The 23,341-nt window shown below is 35.9% G+C and overlaps 1 protein-coding gene across 2 annotated transcripts in view; it reads left to right on the top strand.

The window, feature by feature from the left end:
- herc4 (HECT and RLD domain containing E3 ubiquitin protein ligase 4) overlaps nt 1–23,341 on the top strand; it is a 136,173-nt gene that overhangs the window by 68,972 nt on the left and 43,860 nt on the right. For both annotated transcript variants that reach the window (XM_039735140.1, XM_039735133.1), the window contains exons 8-13: nt 5,556–5,716; nt 6,599–6,675; nt 10,484–10,608; nt 12,332–12,391; nt 14,565–14,676; nt 14,996–15,185. In XM_039735140.1, the coding sequence (XP_039591074.1) occupies nt 5,556–5,716; nt 6,599–6,675; nt 10,484–10,608; nt 12,332–12,391; nt 14,565–14,676; nt 14,996–15,185 (725 nt within the window). The remainder of the gene's footprint in view (nt 1–5,555; nt 5,717–6,598; nt 6,676–10,483; nt 10,609–12,331; nt 12,392–14,564; nt 14,677–14,995; nt 15,186–23,341) is intronic.

The following is a 23,341-nucleotide window of genomic DNA, read 5'->3' as shown; positions in this document are numbered from 1 at the left end:
TTAGCGGGCGCGAGCGCGCGCGCTCTCTCTCTCTCTGTGAAATTCTCTGCTCCTGGCGCGCGCACTCCTTTGAAGAGAAGATATATTTGCATTCTTTTAATTGTGAGAAAGAACTGTCATCTCTGTCTTGTCATGGAGCACAGTTTAAACTTTTGACTAAAGGGTGTTATTTCATGTCTAGAGGGCTCTAATAATGTTAACAGTGTTGGAGAATTTATAAGGGCTTAAAATATATAAAAATAACCATACAAACATATAGTTTCTACTTCACGGATTTTCATCTATCGCGGGGGGTTCTGGAACGCAACCCCCACGATCGAGGAGGGATTACTGTACTTCCTTTCCAACAGGTAACTTTTTGTGGCTTTAAACACTACACGCTTGACAACTATGAAGCAATTTCTCTTGGTATTTTGTTTGTTTACAGTAAGCGTGATATTTACTGTTTCAGCAACTCTGGACTAATTTTGTTGGAACTAAAATGCCTATTGGTTAAGTCCTTTTCTTCATTATTTTTTTTGTCATGTACTGTTCTAGAAAATCATGGCCCTATTCTGTCCACATCAGGTGCAGGACAGGAATCCTGCTGAGTGAGGTATCACTTGCAGTTGAACCAATATTTTTTAGTTAATTCTCAAAACCTCATAATACTATTAGCCATGTATTACCATTAGTAGAAAAAAATGTAAATAAATGATATCTCTTGCTTTACGCGCATCTTTCCTCCGTATCCTTGTGTGTCTGATTGACTGGTGCTGTCTCTTTCGAGTATGTTCCCATAAAGCCTTCTTCTCTTTGAGCTGCCTTGCTTGTCTCCTGTCCACTTTTATACTTCTCATCACTGATTATGACTCACAGTGTGCCTTTACTCATCCTTATATATCTCACGTTTGCATTACCTCTTTCAGTCGTGTCACCAAAACTAAACTGACTAATCACATTAAAGCCAAATTGACCAATCAGATTACTCATAGCAACTGGACACATATTCAAAGCTTAGTATTTTATTGTAAAGTGAAAATTATGACTCTCAATCGTGGTGGTCTTTATTTTTAGAAATAACACAATATAGAGGAAAGAAAAAAAGACAAGCCTTTAAAAACTAACAAAATGAATAGATGACAAGGTTGATTTAACTTAATAGGGTCCTGTACAACCGAGGCTCACAAAGCTAACAATTATTGGCATCAAACATGCTGTGGTAATGGTTAAAATGCCCTTCTGATCCCAATAAAGGAGAAGATTTTTTTGGAAATGATTGCTACTGTAATATTGGATGGTTCACAATGCTTACTGTGCAAAACAATAATATAAATAAGGGTAGATAGCTTATATGCTTACTTGTATCTATTTATACATGAAACTTGTATATTTAAATGCTTGTTCTATTTATATTTATATGCTTACTTTATTCATTGAATAAATAACATATTTTAGCAGTACTAGGGTGTTGTATGATGTTAGCCATTATGAATGTAGTGAGAAGTCAAGCAAAATGACACCTCTTATTGGCTAACTAGAAAGATTACAATATGCAAGCTTTCGAGGCAACTCGGGTCTCTTCTTCAGGCAAGATGGAATGTAATGTAAAATGTAATTACATCTTGCCTGAAGAAGGGGCCTGAGTTGCCTCGAACTATACTGGGACTATAACATAATAAAGAAAACATTAAATAGAAAAAAAACAATATCTCTATGTAATATAAAATTATTTTTTCCAGGCTGGCAGTTATAGCTGGTTAGGTGAATTCAGGGTTAACGTTTGTGACATGCCATCTATGGGAATGTACTTTGCAATGCATTTTAAAAAAAAAAATAAAAGCTAAAATTACAATTCATTTTATGTAGCTTAGGAATATATACATGCGATTGAAATTTGCAAAATCTAAAGTGTCAGTCATCACCTGTGCATAAATATAAGGTGGATTACTTACCTAACTGCACTAGAATAATTTAAAGATTTTTGATTAAATGTGAGAAATTCATCTGAATTGTTTCCGGAATTTTCAAAGGATACAGCTAAGCTTCAAAAAACAGGCCTTTCAGTCCAACAAATTTAACAATCCTATTCAGAGTCTCCAAAATAACATTAAGGTCCCTAAAATCTCACTCTCCACCACACTACTTCGTAGTTGATGTCACATGTCTGCTGTGTGAAGAAAAACTTTCTAACATTTGTATGAAATTTGCTCTTAACATTGTCCCTGTACTCTTGAAGAAGTTATTTTAATGCAATAGCCGGGAACCACTTCACTAATTTCCTTCATTATAAATTCTTTAGTCATGTTATCTCTTAATCTCAATTTAATTAAACTAAAACTTGTCACAGCTCATACCTGTCTGTCCTTCAGTAGGCTTAGTCACTCTTCTCTGAGCTTTTTTAAAGCTGCTGCAGTGCTTTCCACTAATAGTGATGCTCCTAGTAATTACAAGGAAAATGGATTTGTTTCTCCTCTTGATTCTTTTAATTCAGAGTATTAATTGAAGTATGATAACTAAAAAGAAAAAAAAATCCTGTCATATGAAAATTATTTTTTCAAATATATTTGCAATATAGTTATTTACACACCTTTTTGGTCATATAAGTAAAATCTAACTGAAATATATTTCCATTCATATTTTACATTTTTAAGATCATTTGAGAGATTGGAAATTAAGTGATCAGCCATGACTTCCTGTTTTACTGGGATATACAGTACAGTAAATATGAGCTGACAGTCATCTGTCACAATGGGAAAGATGTGGTAATGATGTACAACCAAGGGTTATTAAGCTGCACAGATTAAGAAGTGGCTATAGGAAAACAGATAAAATGATTGGAAATACCCATTTCCACTATCAGAGCAATAATTAATCATTTTAAGGCAACGGCAAATATATAAAATTGGTCTAGAAGGATCTGTGTTTATATAGACCTTACACAAAATTAGAAGGGGTAATTGTCTGTTTTTAAAAATATCTAATGAAATAATTAACTCCAGGGCAGCACAGTGCTCGGTAGTTAATGCATCCCAAAGGCATTGAATATTGGGTCAATTAGTTACTTTAAAATGGCTTCATCCAAGTATGTTAGGTGAGTTGGCTCTGTGATGCATTGGTACATTATCCATGGAAGGTTCCTACCTTATACCCAGTTCTGTCATTCTTAGTTGGTTTGAATGATGTACTAAGTCAGGGGTTTCCAATGCGTCAATCGCAAAGGGAGTGCAGGTAGATCGCGTTGCATTCAAAAAAATGTTTTTTTAAATGTTAGTCTATATATCCTCCCTATGGCATTTGCCACTTAATTGACAATACAGGGGGGCCAGTCTGAGATCTCTTTTCTTCTAACTCACTGGTCATCCTGCACACACAATCAAACGCGCAAGCTAGTGAAAACTCCGGCTATCTAAGTGATCTAGTTAGCCTTCCAATTTATACCGACTAAAGAAGGGATTTAAAAAAAATTGTTGTTTATGGGCTGGATATGGAATTGGAAAAGAGAATTTTTTTCTCTCACAATGTCACAATCGAAGTTCATTTGTCTGATCTGTCAATCTATCATTGCTATTCCAAAGAAGGAAAATGTGGAAAGGCATTTTCGAACTGTTCATAAAAACTACGAAACTGACTTCCTTCTGAAAATCGATCTGAGAAAGAGAAAGGAGAGGGAACTAAAATCGCAGTTAATTGGACAGCCGTCATTTTTCACTCGGCTGAATTCAAAAGCAAAGACAGACACACCTAAGCATGGTTCCAAGTGAGTCACTCGATCATTAAGCATAAGAAGTCCTTCCAAGATGGAGAGCGTTGAGGCAGATGGCTAGGGAGAAATTCCTGCTGAGATTTCAAGACCCCTGACTGGAGAAAAAGGAGTTTCTCCTTGTCGTTAAACATGCAGAATGCAAGCAACTTAATAACAATCAATGGCCTCTAGACTTGCCATTTTTTTTCCAATCCGACCAACATGTTGAATGAGCCTAATTTACAGCTGCAAGGAAAAGAGAAAACCATGGTCAATATGATTAGCTCAGTTAATGCTTTCAAACGAAAAATGTAACATCTGTCCTCAAAGCTGCAGCGCCTTGATTTGGGGAACATCCAAAACCTTGCGTCAGAGGTGCAGATGTAATGGAAGGTGTGCGCACAACTTGACAGCATACGCTACACAGAGCAGATTGAAAATTGTCTGTCAGACAATAATGCAAAAAAAGTAACGATTCGAGTGTTGCCCAAAGTAGCGGAGTAAGAGTAGCGTTTCTTCTTCACAAATGTACTCAAGTAAAAGTAAAAAGTATGGTGTAGTAAAACTACTCTTAGAAGTGCAATTTTTAAAAAAAGTTACTCAAGTAAATGTAACGGAGTAGATGTAATTTATTACTACCCTCCTGTTATACTCAGTGTATATTGTGGAGTGCACCCCGGACACAGACAGGCAGACATGGAGCCCGCTGCAGTCCGGCAATGTCCATTGTTGTTTCCCCGCACCAGGGGGATATGGCCCTTTTGTGGACCAGTGGCGGTACGTGGGGTTAATCGCTCTTGCGGGGTTGTGCGTGCGTCGCTCCTGCGGCACATGTGTGGGCTTACCTGCTGTTCCGGACTGCCCATAAAATTATTTTTTCGGGGTCCCTGCCTTGCATTAGGCAGAGAGTCCCATCTGGGATGCCATTGTGGGGCGCAGCCCAGACACAGACAGGCAGACATGATGGTTTCACCACACACACGTTTATTTACAATATTTACACAAGACAAAGTGCACAACCCAGTGCCGCAGCACCAATCACCCCTTCAGTCCAGGCCTCACATTCCAATGCCTTTTACTTTTCTGGTCCGCCTCTCCTCCGAGCTCTGTCCTCTTCCACCCGGCTCCAGCCCTCGAATGGAGGGAGGCGGCCCCTTTTATGCAAGCCCGGATGGGCTCCAGGTGCTTCCTGACCCTCCTCCGCAGACACTTCCCTGTGTGGCGGTAGTGCCGGCTGTGCATCTGGAAGCACTCCGGGTGTCCCCAGTCTTCTCACCCCCACCCCCCCCCCCAACACTTCCAGGTGTGACGGAAGTGCTGAGGTCCAGGGCTCTAAAAGCATAGGGGGACCCCCTGGCAGTGACCATGGGTCCCTACAGGGCTGAGCTTCCAAGCTCCCAAACCGTGTTCCCCAAAGCAACCAGGGCAGTCGCCCACACATGGTCTGGGGAAGGTGCAAGCCCTACTTCGGTCCTCCTGGGCGTCCTGGCCAGGTCGCCTCCCCAGCCGTTTCTGACAATATATATATATAGCATTTTTAATGTAGGTAGATCATTTTGACCGGTCATTTTAACAGTAGCTTGCAAGCCGAAAAAGTCTGGGCACCCCTGTACTAAGTTAATGTAATATTTAGAGCCACAATGTTATGGCTTTAAAGTATTAGTCATTTTTGACATGTTTTGCCTCGTTTGCTAAAGTTATTTTCCTTTTTGTCTTTTTTTACTTAACAATTTTTCTTCTTGAAAGTCCATGCTGATATAAACTTTCTTTTGCTATTTTTCTTTTGAGAGAGCATTTATCTGTATTTTCTTCTTTCCCATCGCACATTAAGACAGCATACATTGGCATTTGTTCCTTCATCTGGAAGAATTTATGCTTTTGGCCTAGGAGGAAATGGACAGTTGGGTACTGGATCTACTAGCAACCGAAAGAGTCCTTTCACAGTTAAAGACAACTGGCTGCAACATAATAGCCAGTGCGGGCCTGATATAAGTGAGTAAATGTTATCTTAAACTTCCCTTTTTGTCGTATAATTTTGTTTGCCTGTTTTTTTACTTCATCATGATTGTATGGTAGTTCCTTTAACCTACTTTTTTTAGACAAGGAAAAGCTTTGATTACTTCAGTATTTTTCTAAACATGCTATAAAGCACATATTTGTATTTTTGACATATCTGTAACTGTGATCCTTTTAGCTCATTTAGTCAGACTTTGGTTTAGTTCAAGACCAATTGAAAACAGTACATTTTTTTCATGAAGAAAATTCCAATTTGACACACACCACAGTGTAGACTAACTTGTACCAGGTGGAACCCCTTTTATAATACAGTGATAAGAGCAAGTAAATCATTTAAGGTGTTGATCTTGTGGAAAAAATTGCAAGTAAAATATATTTGTTACTGATTTTAAATTTAAACTTTTAAAATTTTCCAAAGGATACAGACATTTTGTATATAGTTAAAAAATTTTTCTCAAAAAGAAAAGTAGTTGTTTTTTCTAGAAGTAAGAAACCATCTGTGTACTGGTCTACAGTATTTCAGTATTAGTACAAATTAGTTTTTTCTTCCCATTTCCTTGATTTGTTTTCTTTCACTACCAATTATCGGTAATAAAGTTGTCATTTTAACATTTCTAAGATTGAATACTTGTGTTAAATACATTATGTGTCTGACTCTGTAGAAATGCTCAAAACAGTTAGATTGTGATGGGAGTCACTTAAGAGGATTAATTGACCACTTTTCCAGTCAGCATCTTTTTTGTTGTTTTGCTCCAGAAAATATTATGTGTGTATATTTTAAATAGATAAGTTACCAGTTGTCTTGTAGCCAGTTCCCACAAACTGTCCAGTTAACACTGTAAACATTATGGTGTACAGATATTGGCAACTGTTGCTGTGTCAAGAGAATTTTTGCTGGAGGAGACCAAAGCTTTGCACATTTTTTTCACCATAAGGTAAGCAATAAAATAGATCTAGTCAAAGTGTATTCGATAATCATGACATTTGTATATGTGTTTACTCACATATATATATTGAGTAATTGTGTGTGTTTTGTTTTTGTGTGAATTTTGCTATTATAAAATGAACAGCATATTGTACTGTTTTTGTTGTTTTAGGGAGTTATTTTCCCTCAAGGAACTGTAAAGGAAACATTTGATAGTTGTTATATGTGGTGATCCCTCAATAAAAACTTTTCTTTTTATATAAAAATAGGCCATTAAGCATTGGAAATTGTCAATCTCTATTTACCTCAGCATTTCCACAGTTATATTGAGTCAGGATTTGAAGGTCTCCAAGATGCTATTATCGGCAGCACTATTCAGTAACTCATTCGATGTGGCAGTAGTCCTCTGTCAAAAAAAAAAACAAAACTTTCTAACATTTGTGTAGAGTTTACTGTTAACAGCTGACATCTGCCCTAAGTATCACCCTTATCACTTTAAACATATTTACAGTATTGTATCTCCTCTTAATATTTCTTTGTTTAAATATGAAAACATGTTTCTCCTTTAGTCATGCCACATAGCCCAGAACTTGAAAAACTGGAATATGTTTAGTAACTCATTTATTATCTAGATAATATGTTGGTGAAAGTTTTACATTTACATGTATTTGCTTAGCAGACAGTTTTATGCAAAGCAGCTTACAAAAGAGGTCTCCATATTTCAGTAAACATCGGTCTGGGGTACTGTTTGGGAACAGTTATTATGTGACAAGGTTACAAAATGATCACAAGTGAATACCTTAGAACAAATTACAAGCTTGTTACAATTTCTAGGTTATTAAACCTTATAGCTCATATCATTTAGATAGAAATTCTCCAAGCCAGAGAGTCTTCAAACGCTTCTTAAACACATTGAGAAGTCAAAATTTGGAATTGATGTGGGTAATTCATGTCTACATCCAAGAGCTACACAGGAAAAGGGTCTGAATTGAGATTTGATACCACACAGAGGTGGTATTACCAGACACCATGCAGCAACAGACCTGAGTGAAGTATAGGTCCTCACAATTGTCTCCATGTATAGGTGCTGACCTAGTGACTACTCTGTAGGCAAATATCATGCATTTTAACTAATAATGTGCCACCACAGGAAGACAGTGTAGTGATTTGGAAAGAGGAGTAAATGCCTGCCTCAGATGTATAACTCCCCTTGGAATCATCTTGCAGTGGCTTGGTGGCACATGTTGGTTCTCCTGCCAGCAGAGAGTTACAGTAGTCCAAACATGACCAAAGCCTCAGCTAGGAGTTGTGCTGCATGTTCTGTCATATACAGTCTGATCTTGCAGATATTGCATAGGCAAGGCTTCAAATGCAACAAAAAATGTTATTTTGTGGCAGGAATTTAAAGTTAGTTGTCATTAATAACTGACACCACAACTGTCTTGTTCTGGATTGATATTTGGTAGAATTTTACCTGCTGTCCCTTAAGTACATCATCAAACCCTTTACTGCCATCCCAATGCACCACTAGTCGCATGCACTCGGTTAACTTATTATTAATATGTAGATATGGCACACATAATCATAGCCAAGTTTGTTTGTTTAGTTTGTGAACAACAGCAGCTTTATCAATGGATCAAGTGGTTGGTGGCTATTTGAACAGCACTTTTAACTATAGGGAGTGCAAAGCAATTTATCATTTGACTGTGGCAGCAAGATTATATTTCTAGTGGTGCTAAATTATGCAAAGCACACAAAGGTGACAATAGTGTCCGCACTGTAGGCTTGTGGTGCTACTGCTGAATCTGCATGGTATGAGAAGTGTTTGTCTTTTGCTCTGTCTCCAGGGAGCAATGCAGATATACTGGATTTAGATGATCCATTACATTATTAAATCTGTTCATAATTGAATGACATGTTAGATGTGAGACTAACAGACACTAAAACTCAATTGCAAATTGAATATAATGACTGTTGCCATTAGGCTTCTTCAATCTTTTTATGTGATAGCTGATCTATAACAGCTTAGCGTAGCATCTCCTATTGGACTTCAACTTTTGTTTGATCTTTAAAATTCACATAGAGTTGAATGTGAGTATTGTAAACAGTGCATCTAAATGTCCATCTATATCAAGCAATTACGCCAATCAGCAGGTTTCCGGGAGAATTGAACTTTTCAAAACAGAAACCGATTTTAAAAAAAAATAAAAATACGGGTAGAGAGTCACAAATATTAAAATAAAATTCACAGTATTGTTTAATTGCAAAATGTGTGCCCAAGGAGGCATCTTTAGTATGGGTCACATCTCACTTCTGTGATAAAACTGCCTGGAGAGACTTTAAAGAACTGAACATAAAGTGTATTATTTCTTACATGATCATATGTAAGGAATTACAAAATATACATGGAAAGGGACAGAGCTGATGTATCGAAAATGTATGATAACCATACAGAATGAACTGAATGTATTGGGTTGCATTGCAGATGAGCTTAATGTGCAAATGTTGAGGGATTTCAAATGCAAATTGCATCTTAGTTATTGCAGATTGTGGCATTTATGAGCCAGACAGAAATGGTGTGATTATATATGGTTGACACATTTCTACAGGTGAACCTATGGACTGTCTTGTTGGATTTGCTGAACTTAAACATAACCTTGGCCAGGGAATAGTAAACACAATTTTGAAGATAAAACATAAGATCTCTGCATCAAGTGGAAAAGTGTAGTCCTAAAATGCGAGGAGGAGAGTTAGGAGAACATGTACTTTCACTTTACTGTTGTGATGTAGAGATTTTCCAGGCGGTGTGGGGAGAGCTTAAATTGCTTATCAAAGGCCAGCTTGCCAAACATGTCTTAAAGTAGTTTGTGGGAGGCTGTCTTGGGAAAAAAAGAGCCTTACTGTACAGATTTCAGGAGTGTGTTGCATCTAGTTGAGGTCATGCTCGTATTACCCTTCTCAGCTACACAGTGGGAACAAGGTTTTTCTGCACAAAGTAGCTAAAATCAAAATTTTATAATTTACTGCCTCAGCGTTAAAGAGTTTATTCAGGATTACCTCAGAAGGCCTTTCACTTGATCATGAGCCCTGTGTATGGCATTGGATCAATTCACAGAAAGAGAAATGTCTCTGTGTATGGGATGGCTTTGTTGATATTAATATTTTGATAGTGATGCAGAATTTGACAAATAGACATTGAGTTTTTATGTGTGTTTGTAGTATTGATATTATAACAAAGTACATAGTTTTAAAGTTTGAACAAAAGATCAGTGTGCAGTCAAAGGACAATGGACAAATCTAATATTCAAGATATAAAAGACTCTCATACCTACAGTCACAGAACAGAGGACAAAGTATTTTCTTTTACTAATTTTATCTCTTACACATATACATCAAAATGTATATTTTAAATTTGCTAATTGATTATGATTTAGGTAGCCATATTATGCAGGATTAGTAGTTGCCCTAAAAAAAGAATCGATCAGCATAGTGTTCGCAACGCCTAATCTCACTGTCTTGTTTTCAGTGTGATTATTATTAGGTAATCATGCACTACAAACTTTTTGAACAAGCTTTCCAGTTGAAGGAACAAGGATGTTGCTTCATATGTAACGTTTTCACTAAAACTTAATAGTCTCAAATTTTATGTATTTAAATAATGTAATAGGTATTTGGCGATGTTGCTTTCAACTTTAATATGTTCCCCCATAAAAATGTATATGTGTAATTATGATTTTGAATTTTGATAATTGCAGTGCTGCTAAGGAGCAGCAATAGCTATTGCTTTGTCTTACAATTCATTTTACTTCTTTTCTCAGAATTCTTTGCTTCCAGATGATTTCAGAAATCCTGAACCAAGCAAGCAAATATTGACATTAAATGAAGAAACTATTGAAAGGTGGTTAAGTCAATCACAAGGAAGACATTCATTTGAGATATTAGGGTAAGAACTACCATTGCAGAAGTTTTTTTTTTTTGCTCTTTAGATTCAGTCATTCTTAACACTCTTAGTCCTGAACAGGGTTGTTGGGTGTCTGCTGGAGCATAGTGTGCAAGGCATTGAACAAACTCTGGACACAGGGTGCCAGTTCATCACAGGGCAAACGCACATCCACAACACCAAGCACACAGTAGGCCCATTTTTGAATCCCCTAACCTGCATGTCTCTGGACAGTAGGAGGAAACCAGAGCATCTGGGGAGAACATGCAAACTCCACACAGGAAGGACCTGAGACGCAAACCCTGGTCTCCTTACTGTGTGGTAGCAGTGCCACCACTGCACCACCATGCTGCCTTGCTCTTTAGAGAGCAAATTGTAATTTTCTACAATTTAGTATGTGAAAGTAAACACTTGTTATTACCAATTAGAGTTTTACTATTTAGTCATTTTAGCCAACGCATACATTTTCAGTATGAACATTATCTTATATATAAACGTCATGCGTGAAAGTGTGTGTGTCTGTCCAGACCGGAAGTGAGAGGTAGATTCGGGGTAAGGACTCCGAGGATACAAAAGCGAGGCCAGCACATCAGCAAAACAAAACCTCAGAAGAAAGACAAAGTCATTTAGCCACTAACACTAGCAAAACGGTATCCCTTTTACTTTTCCTTCCTCTGCTAATGCACAAGTGATGCGAGCATTTCGGCAAAATGAATCCTCCTAGGAGAGAGATGTGCAGAGTAGTTCCTTTCAATTACCTGACATCTCTACATTTCATTTTTTTTTTCCTGACGATTTCAATAGTTTCTAGGACCCCAGGCTTTTTACATCACGGGCTTACACAGCTAGTTAATAATTATAAGCATTCTTGAATGTACTTTTTCCTGTCATTAGTGTGTATATTATATTTTACTGTACATCAATTATTTGGCTTTACTTGTTTTGGTCATTTTCTTGGTAAAGCTTATTCGTTGCCACAATTCAGCATGATTGGCTGAAGGTGGTTAAAAAGCACACTTCCTTTCAGAGAGTGCTGAAACACTGACTTTTCTCTCAATCTCTCAAAATTTTAAGAAGTCTTATATCTGGTGCATGTCACAACTAAAACTTTTGCTCTGTCAATATGCAAGTATGGAAATGTACTGTACATTCTCTAAACAAGAATGTAACAGTATCTAATATAGCATGGGCAGCTTTTAGACTACAGACATGGAGTTGTTGTTTTAAGGCTGTTTTTTCATTTGTCATTATCTGTAAGTTCCCAACAAATTAATTTCCTTGAACATTAGGATTTAGAATTTATTTTATGGTAATTGTCTTTAAAATGTAAACTGTTTTTGATTGCTGTTTCAACTTCTCATTGCATTATGTATTTGAGCATAAAAGGTTTTTTTTTCCAGTTAAAATAATTTGTTGTACTGTGGATAGGTATTTTATTGTAATTAGGCTGTCTCTTAAATTCTGATTTATTACATAAATTTGCCATTTCTTTACCTTGTAGAAACTTTTTGCTGATATTGAAAGTACTGAAGCATACATGGTAGGGAAAGTTCAGTTAATGTGTGAATAGATTGCCAATATTTTTTATAATTCGATAAAATGCAAGATAATACAATACATGCTAGCATTTTGCACTTTTTTGTGCCTTTTCTTTAGGTGCATCCTGTAAGCAGAATTTGCTTTCTAGTGATGGTAATGTAATAGATTGCATTTATTTACTTTACAGTGAAGTAGAAATGGTTTTGTCTTCTGCAAGTTGCATCAATGGAAGTTTCTTATCATTAAGGTAATAATTTGTTGGTGATTTTCAAGTAATTGTTTTATCAGAGAATTGAATGCAAACATTTACTATTATAGTTAGTGAAGGCAGTTTTTTTTTTTTTTTAAGGAGCATGTTTAAATTTTATAACCAGCTAATTTTTTGTAAATGTAAGGCCCCATTAAAGTAACTAAAATAAATTAATCATTCTAGCTTTTAAGAATCTCTGAAATTCAGTATAATTAAGCACAACTCTGTGAAAGAGCTGCACTCTGCTTTTCAGACTATTATCAACATATCATCAGGAATTGCAAAAGTAGTTACAATGACATGGTCATGAGAGAGGAAGAAATTAATTTACAGGTCTGTAGTCTCTTTCATTCTTTTCACATTATAATTCCACAAAACGTATGCTAATTAAATAGCATACCATTTACTTTTAAGCATATAATAAAAGAAGTAAATAATATGCCTTTCAGTCTTTGATGTATAGTGGCATACAAACGTTTAGGCACCCCTAGTCAATTTCTGTTACTGTTAGTAGAAGATGGACTGATGCCCAGAAGACATAAAGTTAAAGATGAAACATTCTTTAAATATTTTAAGCAAGATCAGTTTATTATTTTTGCTTTGTACAGTTGTATAGTGAAAAAAGGAAAGCAGCATCATGCAAAAGTTTGAGATTTGAGGTCTCAGATAACATTACCAAGATCTTCAACCTTAATTTGCTCATTAGGGCTGCGATTTGTTCACAGTCATCATCTGGAAAGACAAGGTAATGCACATTTCAGAGCCATATAAATACTCCTGAAACCTTGTCCCAACAATCAGCCAAGAGTTTCTCTAAGAAGCTACCTAGTACTCTGAAAACTAAAATAACTGATACTCAAAAAGCAACAGAAGGCATTTTCAGGTAACTTTTTTCTCCTTTAATAATATAATTAAGAAGTGGAACTTAACTGGAATGGTGGGGGTTAAGTTGAAGTTTGGAAGACCAAGAAAACTTTCCAAGAGAACTGCTCATAGTTCATGGCTCATAGAAAGGCATATCCAAACCCCCTATTTGACTACAAAAGACCTTCAGGAAGATTTGGCAGACTCTGGAGTGGTGATGCACTGTTCTACTGTGCAGCAGCACCTGGACAAATGTGACCTTTGTGGATGAGTCATTGGAAGAAAGCCTCTCCCCTGTCCTCACTGAAAAAATCAGCATCAGAAGTTTGCAGCTGAACATGTAAACAAGCCTGATGCATTTTGGAAACTAGTCCTGTGGACTGATGAAGTCAAATTATGTTGGTTGCAAAGTACACAGCTATGTTTGGTGAAAAACGTGTAGAATTACATTTAAAGAAGATATCTGTAACTGTTAACCATGGAGATGGATTGATCATGCTTTGGGCTTGTATTGCAGCCAGTGATACAGGGAACATTTTACTGGTACAGGAAAGAATGAATACAATTAAATACCTGAAAATTCTGGAAGCAAACATCATAGTGTCAAAAATCTAAAGATAAAAAGAAGATAATTTGTATAACAAAATAGTGATTTGAAACACACCTCAAAATCCTCAAGAGATGCAAGCTGAAAGTTTTGGCATGGCCCTCACAGCCACCCTGACCTAAACATCATCGAAAATCTGTGAATAGTCCTCAAAAGAGCAATGCATGCAAGATGGCTCAAAAATCTCAAAGAACTAGATGCCTTATGCAAAGAAGAATGGACAAAAGAACTTGAAAGACTCTTAGCTGGCTACAAAAACTGTTTATAAGATGTGATACTTGCTATAAAGGGGGTGTTACTAAGTACTGACTATGTAGTATACCAAAAGTTTTATTTTTGGCCCTTTTCTTTTTGTTTGTGATTTTGAAACTATAAATGATGGAAATAAAAAAAAACTAACCTTGCTTAAAATATTAAAGCATTTTTTTAATCTTTAACTTTATGGAAATCAGGTCATCTTCCACTTGCTTAGCTAGTCACAGTAACAGAAATTTTGACCAGGGCAGCCAAAACTTTTGCATGCTACTGTATGGCCTTATACAATCAGTCACAGTGAACATGGGACATGTATCCAGCATAACCCATGTGCCTCTCATGTTATGTCTGCTGTTTTATCCTCAGTGATCTCATGCATAGTGTTTTTTTTTTGTTTTTTTCAAAAAAGTTAATGTTGACTGTTGGTTTGTTTTCTAACTTCAGTAATCCTGACCATTACAAAACTAGCTCCAAATTCTCAGGGGTAGATATGAATGCAGCACGGCTTCTATTTCACCGACTTGTACAAGCTGATCACTCACAGATCTCCAAACAGGTAATTAATACATTTTATTTTACTTTATTTTGTTTTATTTTTGGATGGCTTCTGTTGTGATGTAAAAAAAATTATAGTGTCATTTCCTAGGTTAAAAATGAAATGATCAAACTTGTCTGATATAAAATTATTTATTTACATACAGTATCTGTTACCTTACAATGGTTTCGCAGTGTTCGGAGGAAAGGACAGTTTTGTAATTTTTTTAAATATATGTTAAATATACTGGGAACATTAGTTTTGTACTGTAAATGTATCAGGATGAAAAACATAAAACATTTTTAAAATATTACCATTGATTATATACATTTTTCTATAGGTTGCAGCCAGTCTTGAAAAAAATCTTATTCCACATCTGAATAGTTCTCCTCCTGATATTGAAGCTCTTCGTTTGTACCTCACACTTCCTGAGTGCCCACTCTTGAGTGACCCCAATAACTTTATTACATTAGCTATCCCTTTTGGTTTGGCTATTGTCGCCCTGCAAGATACAGCTCGGAAAGTCTTAGGTAACGATCTCTTTAAAATTTATTTAGTTTTTTTCTGGGAGAATTTAATGATGATTTGGTCAAATTATACAGTATTTTTGAAAAAGAAAAAAGCTGTCAGTAGAAAAAGTAGTGTTATAAGTGAAATAAATGTTTTGTCTTAGGCTGCACACCACAGGTTTGCACAGTTTTTCTAATTATTACTCCATTGCTCTTATAAAAAGATTTTCTATACATTTTGAATGGTTTTACGAGTATTTGTTGTTAGTGTGGGCAGCACAGTGGTGCAGATGTTTGTACAGCTTCCTAGCTATTCTAGTTTCACTCAAAAGCTAAGGCTTCCAGGTTAGGCTGATTAGCAATTTTATAGTGGATTTGTGCAAATGAGTAAACTGGTGTTCTATTTGGAGTAGCTCCCTGGCTTGCATAAGACAGCATCCTCTTAATGGAAATGGTCCTTTAGATGTCCATTGTCTGTAAGTTATGGTTGCATTTAGTCCACTGCTCAGAAACATATTTGTACCATTTTTGTACACCAGCCATTCTGTTCTGTCACAATGTTTAGAGGTACCAACAAACACCTGTTACACTCAGCACTGATAGTACATGTTGTTTAAAGGATAATTGGTGTTTTTCAGGTGAAAGTTAAATCTTCACAATCATGGTATATGTTAATTTGCCATAAAAATTTGCATTCTAAAGTGAAGAATCTTATTTATAAATTTTAAAGGTAACCTTGTTTGTTCTTGCAAAATACAATACGAATTAAGAAAACCCAAGCGCAAACATGAAAAAAGTATTATTATTTAAAAGCTTCAGGGTTTGTGCTTTCATGGTTAGGAGTGCTGCAGCGTAGGTTTCCAATTCCTATCCCAATCATTATTTATGGTGAGTATGCAAATGTGTATCTTTGTTATTTATTGAATATTATAGTAACTACTTTCAAAATTGTCACGGAGCAATTAATGTTGAAAGGGATCTGCATAAAGTTGTATGTTGTATAAATGCAATATATTATGTATACAGTATGAATCTGAAAGATTATAATTTAGAAGAAAGCAATAACTTTTTTCAGTCAAGATATACTGAAAATATAAGTTTAAATTTTAACATTTTTTTATTTTTTTTTTTTTACTTAAGTCTAACAGTCATTAACTTAACCCAGTTGTTAATAAATTTTTAATGAAAGCTCATGATGCTGTCACTTGTAACTGTTATCCACAAAATAATTAAGCTATTTTATACAATACTTTTCACGTCTATCACAAGGTACTATTAAAAAGTAAAAAAAAATATATAACTTAAACTAATAAGATTTTAAAGCTTTTGAAATCTATTCCTTTAAATGCTTAGAGAATTTGTGCCTGGTAAATTAGGCACTTTAGCCCCACCACCGCCCCAAAACCAAATTATAGAGGCACACACAAGCCAGAACAGACTTATATCTGACAAGTAATAACTTAAAACATTTTATACAAATTAAACTAACTAATACATGCTTTTGTGAAGTGGTAAATGGAAGTAAATCACTATTTTTTTATTTTGTATCATTTAAGGTTTAATTAAAAAATGTTAAAATATTCCAGAAAACTAAATAAAATGTCCCTTAAATTCCTCTTGACAAGCATGAGTTTGTAAAGCAGGTATATTTCTTGCATGCCAGGGAAACACCCTGCTGTTTTGACTTTAATAAATCTTATTTATCCTAATTTATTATTACTTTTTGTAAATCACTAGCAAAATACCCGCACTTCGTACCGGAGAAGTAGTGTGTTAAAGAAGTTCTGAAAAAGAAAAGGAAACATTTTAAAAATAACATAACATGATTGTCAGTGTAATTGTTTTGTGACTGTTATGAGTGTTGCTGTTATCAAGGATTTGATTATCATTATTTCTTTCAATCAGGTTCATATTTGTAGGATGTGTTGTGTTCAAGTTATATTCCGTGTTTGTCAACCGTCGTAAAGATAACAAGTTTCATTCATCGAAGTGTTCACTACCCAAATCGGTACTCGTGAATCTAAGATGTTTAACAGGCATTCCCGGTATTAAGTTGTGGATTTGCCTGCGAATATTTAGCGGCAGCGTGTCTATGAACTTAATTTAAACTTAAGCTTTACACCTTGCTTTCCTATTGATATGTCTACAAAGGCTTGTTCAGATTCAGAGGGTTGTTCCTTTCTTACTGCAATGAAGAGGTATATCCGCGAGAATTAAAAGATTTGTAGTTGGTGAAAGTGAAAGCTACATATGTCATGCTTGGGTCACAGAGTTGCACAGATACACAGGAGATTTTAGAGACAGAAACATTATTCAGACACTTCAAACGAACATAAGTCGTCTTCAGGAGTGAATCAAGCTTTATGTGTAGTCGGAGGGGACTGTTTGTTATAGTACATTTTTCTTTATGTCACTATATCTGGACAATACTGTTATGAGTTTTATTCACAGTTGCATGTTAAATTTGGCACACAGGGGCTCAGCAGTTAGAATTACTAGCCAAGCATTGGATTAGATAGCCAAAGACAACTGGAGGATTGTATAGTCAGCTTAAACACAGGATAGTGTATTTCTGTCCTCTGTCAGCACAAAATCTTCTTTCCGAATTGGGAGAATGAGAACCGGAATGTAAGCACTATGATATTTCTGTATTTTGTGGAGGAGGAGTTCAGCCCTTGTTTGGAGACAGAAAGGACCAGCAAGTTGAAGAAGAACAGTATAAAAGGCTTGGACAGCAGCCAAACCCTTCGAGGCTGTGTCGTCAAAGTTTCGAAAAACCTCCTAGCGTGGGGACGAGAAATGGCAGCCTGTGTTGATCCAGATTCCCACTTGGATAAAAAGTCTGTCCATTTGCCTCCCGTCTGTAACCGCGTTGACCGTCAGTAAATGTAAGCTAAAAGATATTTTTTCTCATGTGATTCTTGTACCGCCGTAATCACGAAAGGAGGGATATCGCCTTTTCTGGTATATTACGATATTGTTTAGTTACTTAATATGCCGCAATTTCAAAATAACACATTTCCAAGAGAGCTAATGCCTCTTCAGGAAACATAATGGCGTAGTCGGCAGGATTGTGGCTACATTAATAACTACATATTATTTATAATATTATATATATATATAATTATATATATTAAAAATATGCTTATACTGATGAATGGGGGGGCTCGGTCTGAAATATTTAATATTTGGATGGTCGCGCACACTGTCATGGACTCCCAACCGAGAAATAAACCTGCCTTAACATGCCTGGCCCGAATTGGAATAGGGATATTAATTAATCCCATCAAAAGACAAGAGGCGGTCTTGTCAAAATTGGCACAGTGCATGAGGCTGACCTACGGTATGCGAGTGGACTTTTAAGTTCAATGCATAAGTATAAAGTGGGACTAAAATCGGACAAAATAAATGGAAAACAACAAGATTGAAACTTATGGCACGAGACTGGCTGTCCAGTAAAATGAAACGGCACTCACGGGGGCAGCACAGATTAATGCACTGCCGTACGAAGCCCAAAATCTACCTAGAAAAGTAAATGCTGTGTTGGGAAACACGTATTTAAAATAAATTACATTGCTAGCAATTAGAAAACAATATTGAAAAGCTATAAAGAACGGCGCGTTATTGTATTAAGTTGCAGCAGGTAGACAGACATGCAGGCAATGCACTTACCTTGCCGTTTGCATAATAATCCAGTGGAGCTGAAAAAACTAAAGATGAAAATAAAATCAACAGCGATAGAATCCATAACGTCTCGATCACGATCGCTAAAATAATTTGTAGAAATCTTTAATGGCATCCTAGCAGCCCGATGCAAAAATACAAGCTTCGTCCACATGTTAAGAGCAGTCTGAAAGACGCCAGCTGTTCCTATCAGTCTACCTACAAGGTTAAAGGTTTTGGCAAAACCCCACCTATTTTGGTACTTTTAAGAAATTGCCGTGTGTTTAAACACACAGAAATTATTAAATTGCCTTTTAAATATAGCTTAAATAATGAACCTACGTTATAAGCTAATGTTTAAAAAGAATTTGTAAAACGGTGTACACATATAGCGCTAAAATGCAAAAGAGCTAAAAAGTGGAAAAAGAATACATACATTTAGGGTTAAAACTAATGCATGCCTGTGTACCTTCTGGTAAGTACTGGCCAAACTTTGTTTTAAGAAGGGATTAATTGGATAAGTGTGAAGTTAAAAAATGAGGCAGTTTCTCATAAGACAAAGAAAGATAATTATCGATATGTTTAATTGGTTTAAAGCAAATAACATAGAATGTCTATACTTTTGTTCAAGATTTGTAAACGTGCAAAACGTTTTTCCTTTTAAACACTGATCAGGTTTAAAGGAGAAATGCTCTTTAATAATACTAAATAAGAAGGGAGACAAGTTCTTGCGAATATGTAGCATGTGCCCGATTGTGCTGAGTGGAGGTTGTGTATTTTGGGAACTCTTAAGGGAATGTATGGTGGCGCAGTGGTTAGAACTCTTGCCTGGTGATAAGAGATAAAGGTTCAAGCATGTATGTTTTCCTTGTTAAGTAAGGATATTCTTTGTGACCGCGTAACTTTTTCTGGGAATACTTTCTTTTTGTGGAATTGTGCTGCGTGATTTCCCCACGAGTGGATTTTTCTTGTTGCCGCTGAATTTTACAGATCTCCACAGACAATATTGTGTCCTTGTTGCCGCTGAATCGGGAAGTTCACCACGAAATTTCCATGATCTGGAAAATACCGCGTATGAAACTGAGGTAAGAAGCATTCCTAATATTTTCAGTAGTATCTGCTTGCGGCCTAAGGATTAATAATAAGCATGAACGAAAAGACGCGTTTAAGTGTGTTGCACAGTGAAACCTTATAGATAAACAAAAAAGCACAACCTCGAGTGAGTTTATAGCACGTTTGCTAGAAATCGAGAACTTTAGTCTGTGAATGAAGTATTGTTGTAAATGAGAACATGAGTATGTGAATATATGAAAGAATGAAGCAATTGCCAAATACTGTGTGTAGAAATGACTGAAACGAGTGAAGGTTGATTGTCTGTTCTCTAGTGAACAAATTTCTGCTTTAGCCAAGTAATTTTGCTTGGGCATGAAGCAGGATTTAGAATCTAGCAAGAAAAATAAAAGACAAATAAATTATCTTTATTCAGAGTCTGGGGTGGCAGATGCGTGTTTATGTCATTTGTAAGTCTGTCTTTCTATGTTCGTCAGCTGACTAAGAATGGTAAATAAAACTGTAGAAATGGGAGACGTCCCATATAATAATATAGTAAGTTAATTGTAATACATGTGAATATCTATACGTGGTCATGATTGGTGATTGATAACACAATCTGTGCCTGGTCTGTGTCTTTGAAGCCTGCAAACAGATGCAGAGTTTAAATAACGCCATGACTTATTGACCTCGACGAATCTCAGAATAGCTTGTAACATGGTCAATTAAAGAGAAGAATTTTAAAATCTGAATTTCATGAAAAGTATTATAAGCATAAAAGTTTAATTTAAATCTATAGATGTTCTTTTTCCCTTAGATTCAGCAAATCCAGTGACCAATGGATGAAAAAAAAAAAAAACAAACTATGTTTCTATACAAGTTGCAAAAAATAGCTTAATAGCAAGTTTGGGCAGAGCAATTAGAAATAATCTAATCGAAGGATAGTGAATATTTATCAATCATAAATTAATGAACAGCAGCTATTGGAATAATTTTCTTGTATACTGATTTAGTGCAAGTGTTAAATGTTTAAATGAAAAAATGCAAACAAATGAACACTAGACTGATTTCTTTCTCTTAGTCTTCATGAAAAAACAGTATAGAGGGTTTGCATATTTTGATGTATAACAAATTATTATTATCACTTCAGTAATTACAAACTGAAGTAGAATTGAAATACATGTATTGATTTGTCTCTGTAAGTGATTAATTTTAGGAAGAGTTGTTATTGCATCAATGTATTAAGTTAATGCTCATAGCTAAATGCATTATTCAGTTATACATTAGAACCATTAGTCTATATGAACTGTTGTAAAATCTTACAAACATTTAAATTCAAATGTGTAACATCCTGTTATAAGTTAAGACACTTGAATAACTGAGGCAATGTGTTAATTTGGTGTAATGTATGATGATCCTACTGAAGAAACATTGTCACTAGCATAGTTTAAATGTATTAATCTATTTCTTACTGCTATTTTATGAGACTGAACTGTGGGTCTAGAATTGTCATTTATAATGCTGCATTTGTATGATACATATGATTGGGAAATAATTGCTTTATGTTATGTATTTGTTCTACCTTGCACCCTCCTTTAGTTAGCCTAGCAAGTAGTTTAGTTTGGCCACTCATGTTAGTGGTTAAAGCCTCTCCATTTAGTGGTAAAGTTTTATCAATGAAGAAACGGTGGTATACACAAATGAAGATTTAAAGAGACTGTACTACACTAATGACTTTTGATCTGCTGCACATACCTGAGAATAGCTGGTGAAAAAAAAAAACACTTGCTTTTCCAGAGGGAATAGAGTAAAGAACTAAAGAAAGATTGTAAGTCCAGCTACTCAGATTTGATGCTGTGAGCAGACCTTTTTGCTAATGAGACAAGTTTTACGGACTCTTCAAGGACAGGCTGTAGCCACTGAGGTGATGTGACAGCTGTTGAAGGCTCCCATGAATGACCACTGAATACAGTGCAAGCCTAGAGGGAAGTGCAACTCTGCTAAAAAGGGACAGTCACCATGTATTTACCTTATGAGCTCCCTAATGGCAAAAGGACTTTTTACTTTCTGTTCCAGTAACAAAGAACTTTAGTGCCTTGAAACAGTCACACTTTGTTCAGACGGATCTGCAAAGTTACCATTCTGCAAAGCCACCAAGAAAAAGACTTTGTTAACAGACCACTGGGTTGGACAGGGCATATATATAGCAAGCCTAGGAATACACTTGAAACTATTATAAGAAGGGCTCAAAGGTATGAGGATATGCATGATTTATCAATGATGTGAACTTGTAAATTGTTAACTTGGAATAGAACATCTAAATAGTGAAGTTGGGGAGGATAACAGATATGCAATAATACTAGTTAAGAACAATTAATAATCATAGCAATGAAGCTAGAATAGCTTCTGAGTTATGTTACAACTATTGTAACTCATAAAGGGATTAGACACCAAAGGGTGGGGCACATATAGCAACATATTGAAACTAGAAATGATAGGAGTGCCAAAGGATAGTGTAATCCATCAAGATGCTATATAGGATTATAATATAATCTGATGCTGTGACACCCACTGCATGAATTCAGTAATATATAGATACAACACAGACTATGTAAGAAATAACAGGGCAAAAATCTCCACTAATACCATTGATGAGATACATTGATCACTATTTGATAACACCATATTAAATGTAACTGTTTGTCCATGTTTACGCTGGTTTTAGATGAATGGTACAGAAGCTATAGTGGTACTACATCTCACATTTCCATAAATGATCTTGAAATGTCTACACTGTGACGGGGGATCAAGTACCTTTTGCTATGTGGATATAACTTCAAGTATTGTTTTTGTCACAGATCCAGTGACAAAGGGTGGCTTGTTATACTACATTTTTCTTCATATTACTATATCTGGACAATACTGTTATGAGTTTTATTCACATGTGCATGTTAAATTTGGCTCAGCAGTTAGAATTGCTAGCCAAGCATTGGATTAGATAGAGAAAGACAACTGGAGGATTGTATAGTCAGCTTAAACACATGATAGTGTATTTCTGTCCTCTGTCAGCACAAAATCTTCTTTCCTTATTGGGAGAATGAGAACCGGCATGTAAGCACTATGATATTTCTGTATTTTGTGGAGGAGGAGTTCAGCCCTTGTTTGGAGACAGAAAGGACCAGCAAGTTGAAGAAGAACAGTATAAAAGGCTTGGACAGCAGCCAGACCCTTCGAGGCTGTGTTGTCAAAGTTTCGAAAAACCTCCCAGCGTGGGGACGAGAAATGTCAGCCTCTGTTGATCCAGATTCCCACCTGGATAAAAAGTCTGTCCATTTGCCTCCCGTCTGTAACCGCGTTGACCGTCAGTAAATGTAAGCTAAAAGATATTTTTTCTCATGTGATTCTTGTACCGCTGTAATCACGATGGGAGGGATATTGCCTTTTTTGGTATATTACAATATTAT

Source organism: Polypterus senegalus, chromosome 1 (assembly GCF_016835505.1).
Source record: "Polypterus senegalus isolate Bchr_013 chromosome 1, ASM1683550v1, whole genome shotgun sequence".
Classification (NCBI taxonomy): Eukaryota; Metazoa; Chordata; class Cladistia; order Polypteriformes; family Polypteridae; genus Polypterus; species Polypterus senegalus.
This window is presented reverse-complemented; position numbering and strand designations above follow the sequence as displayed.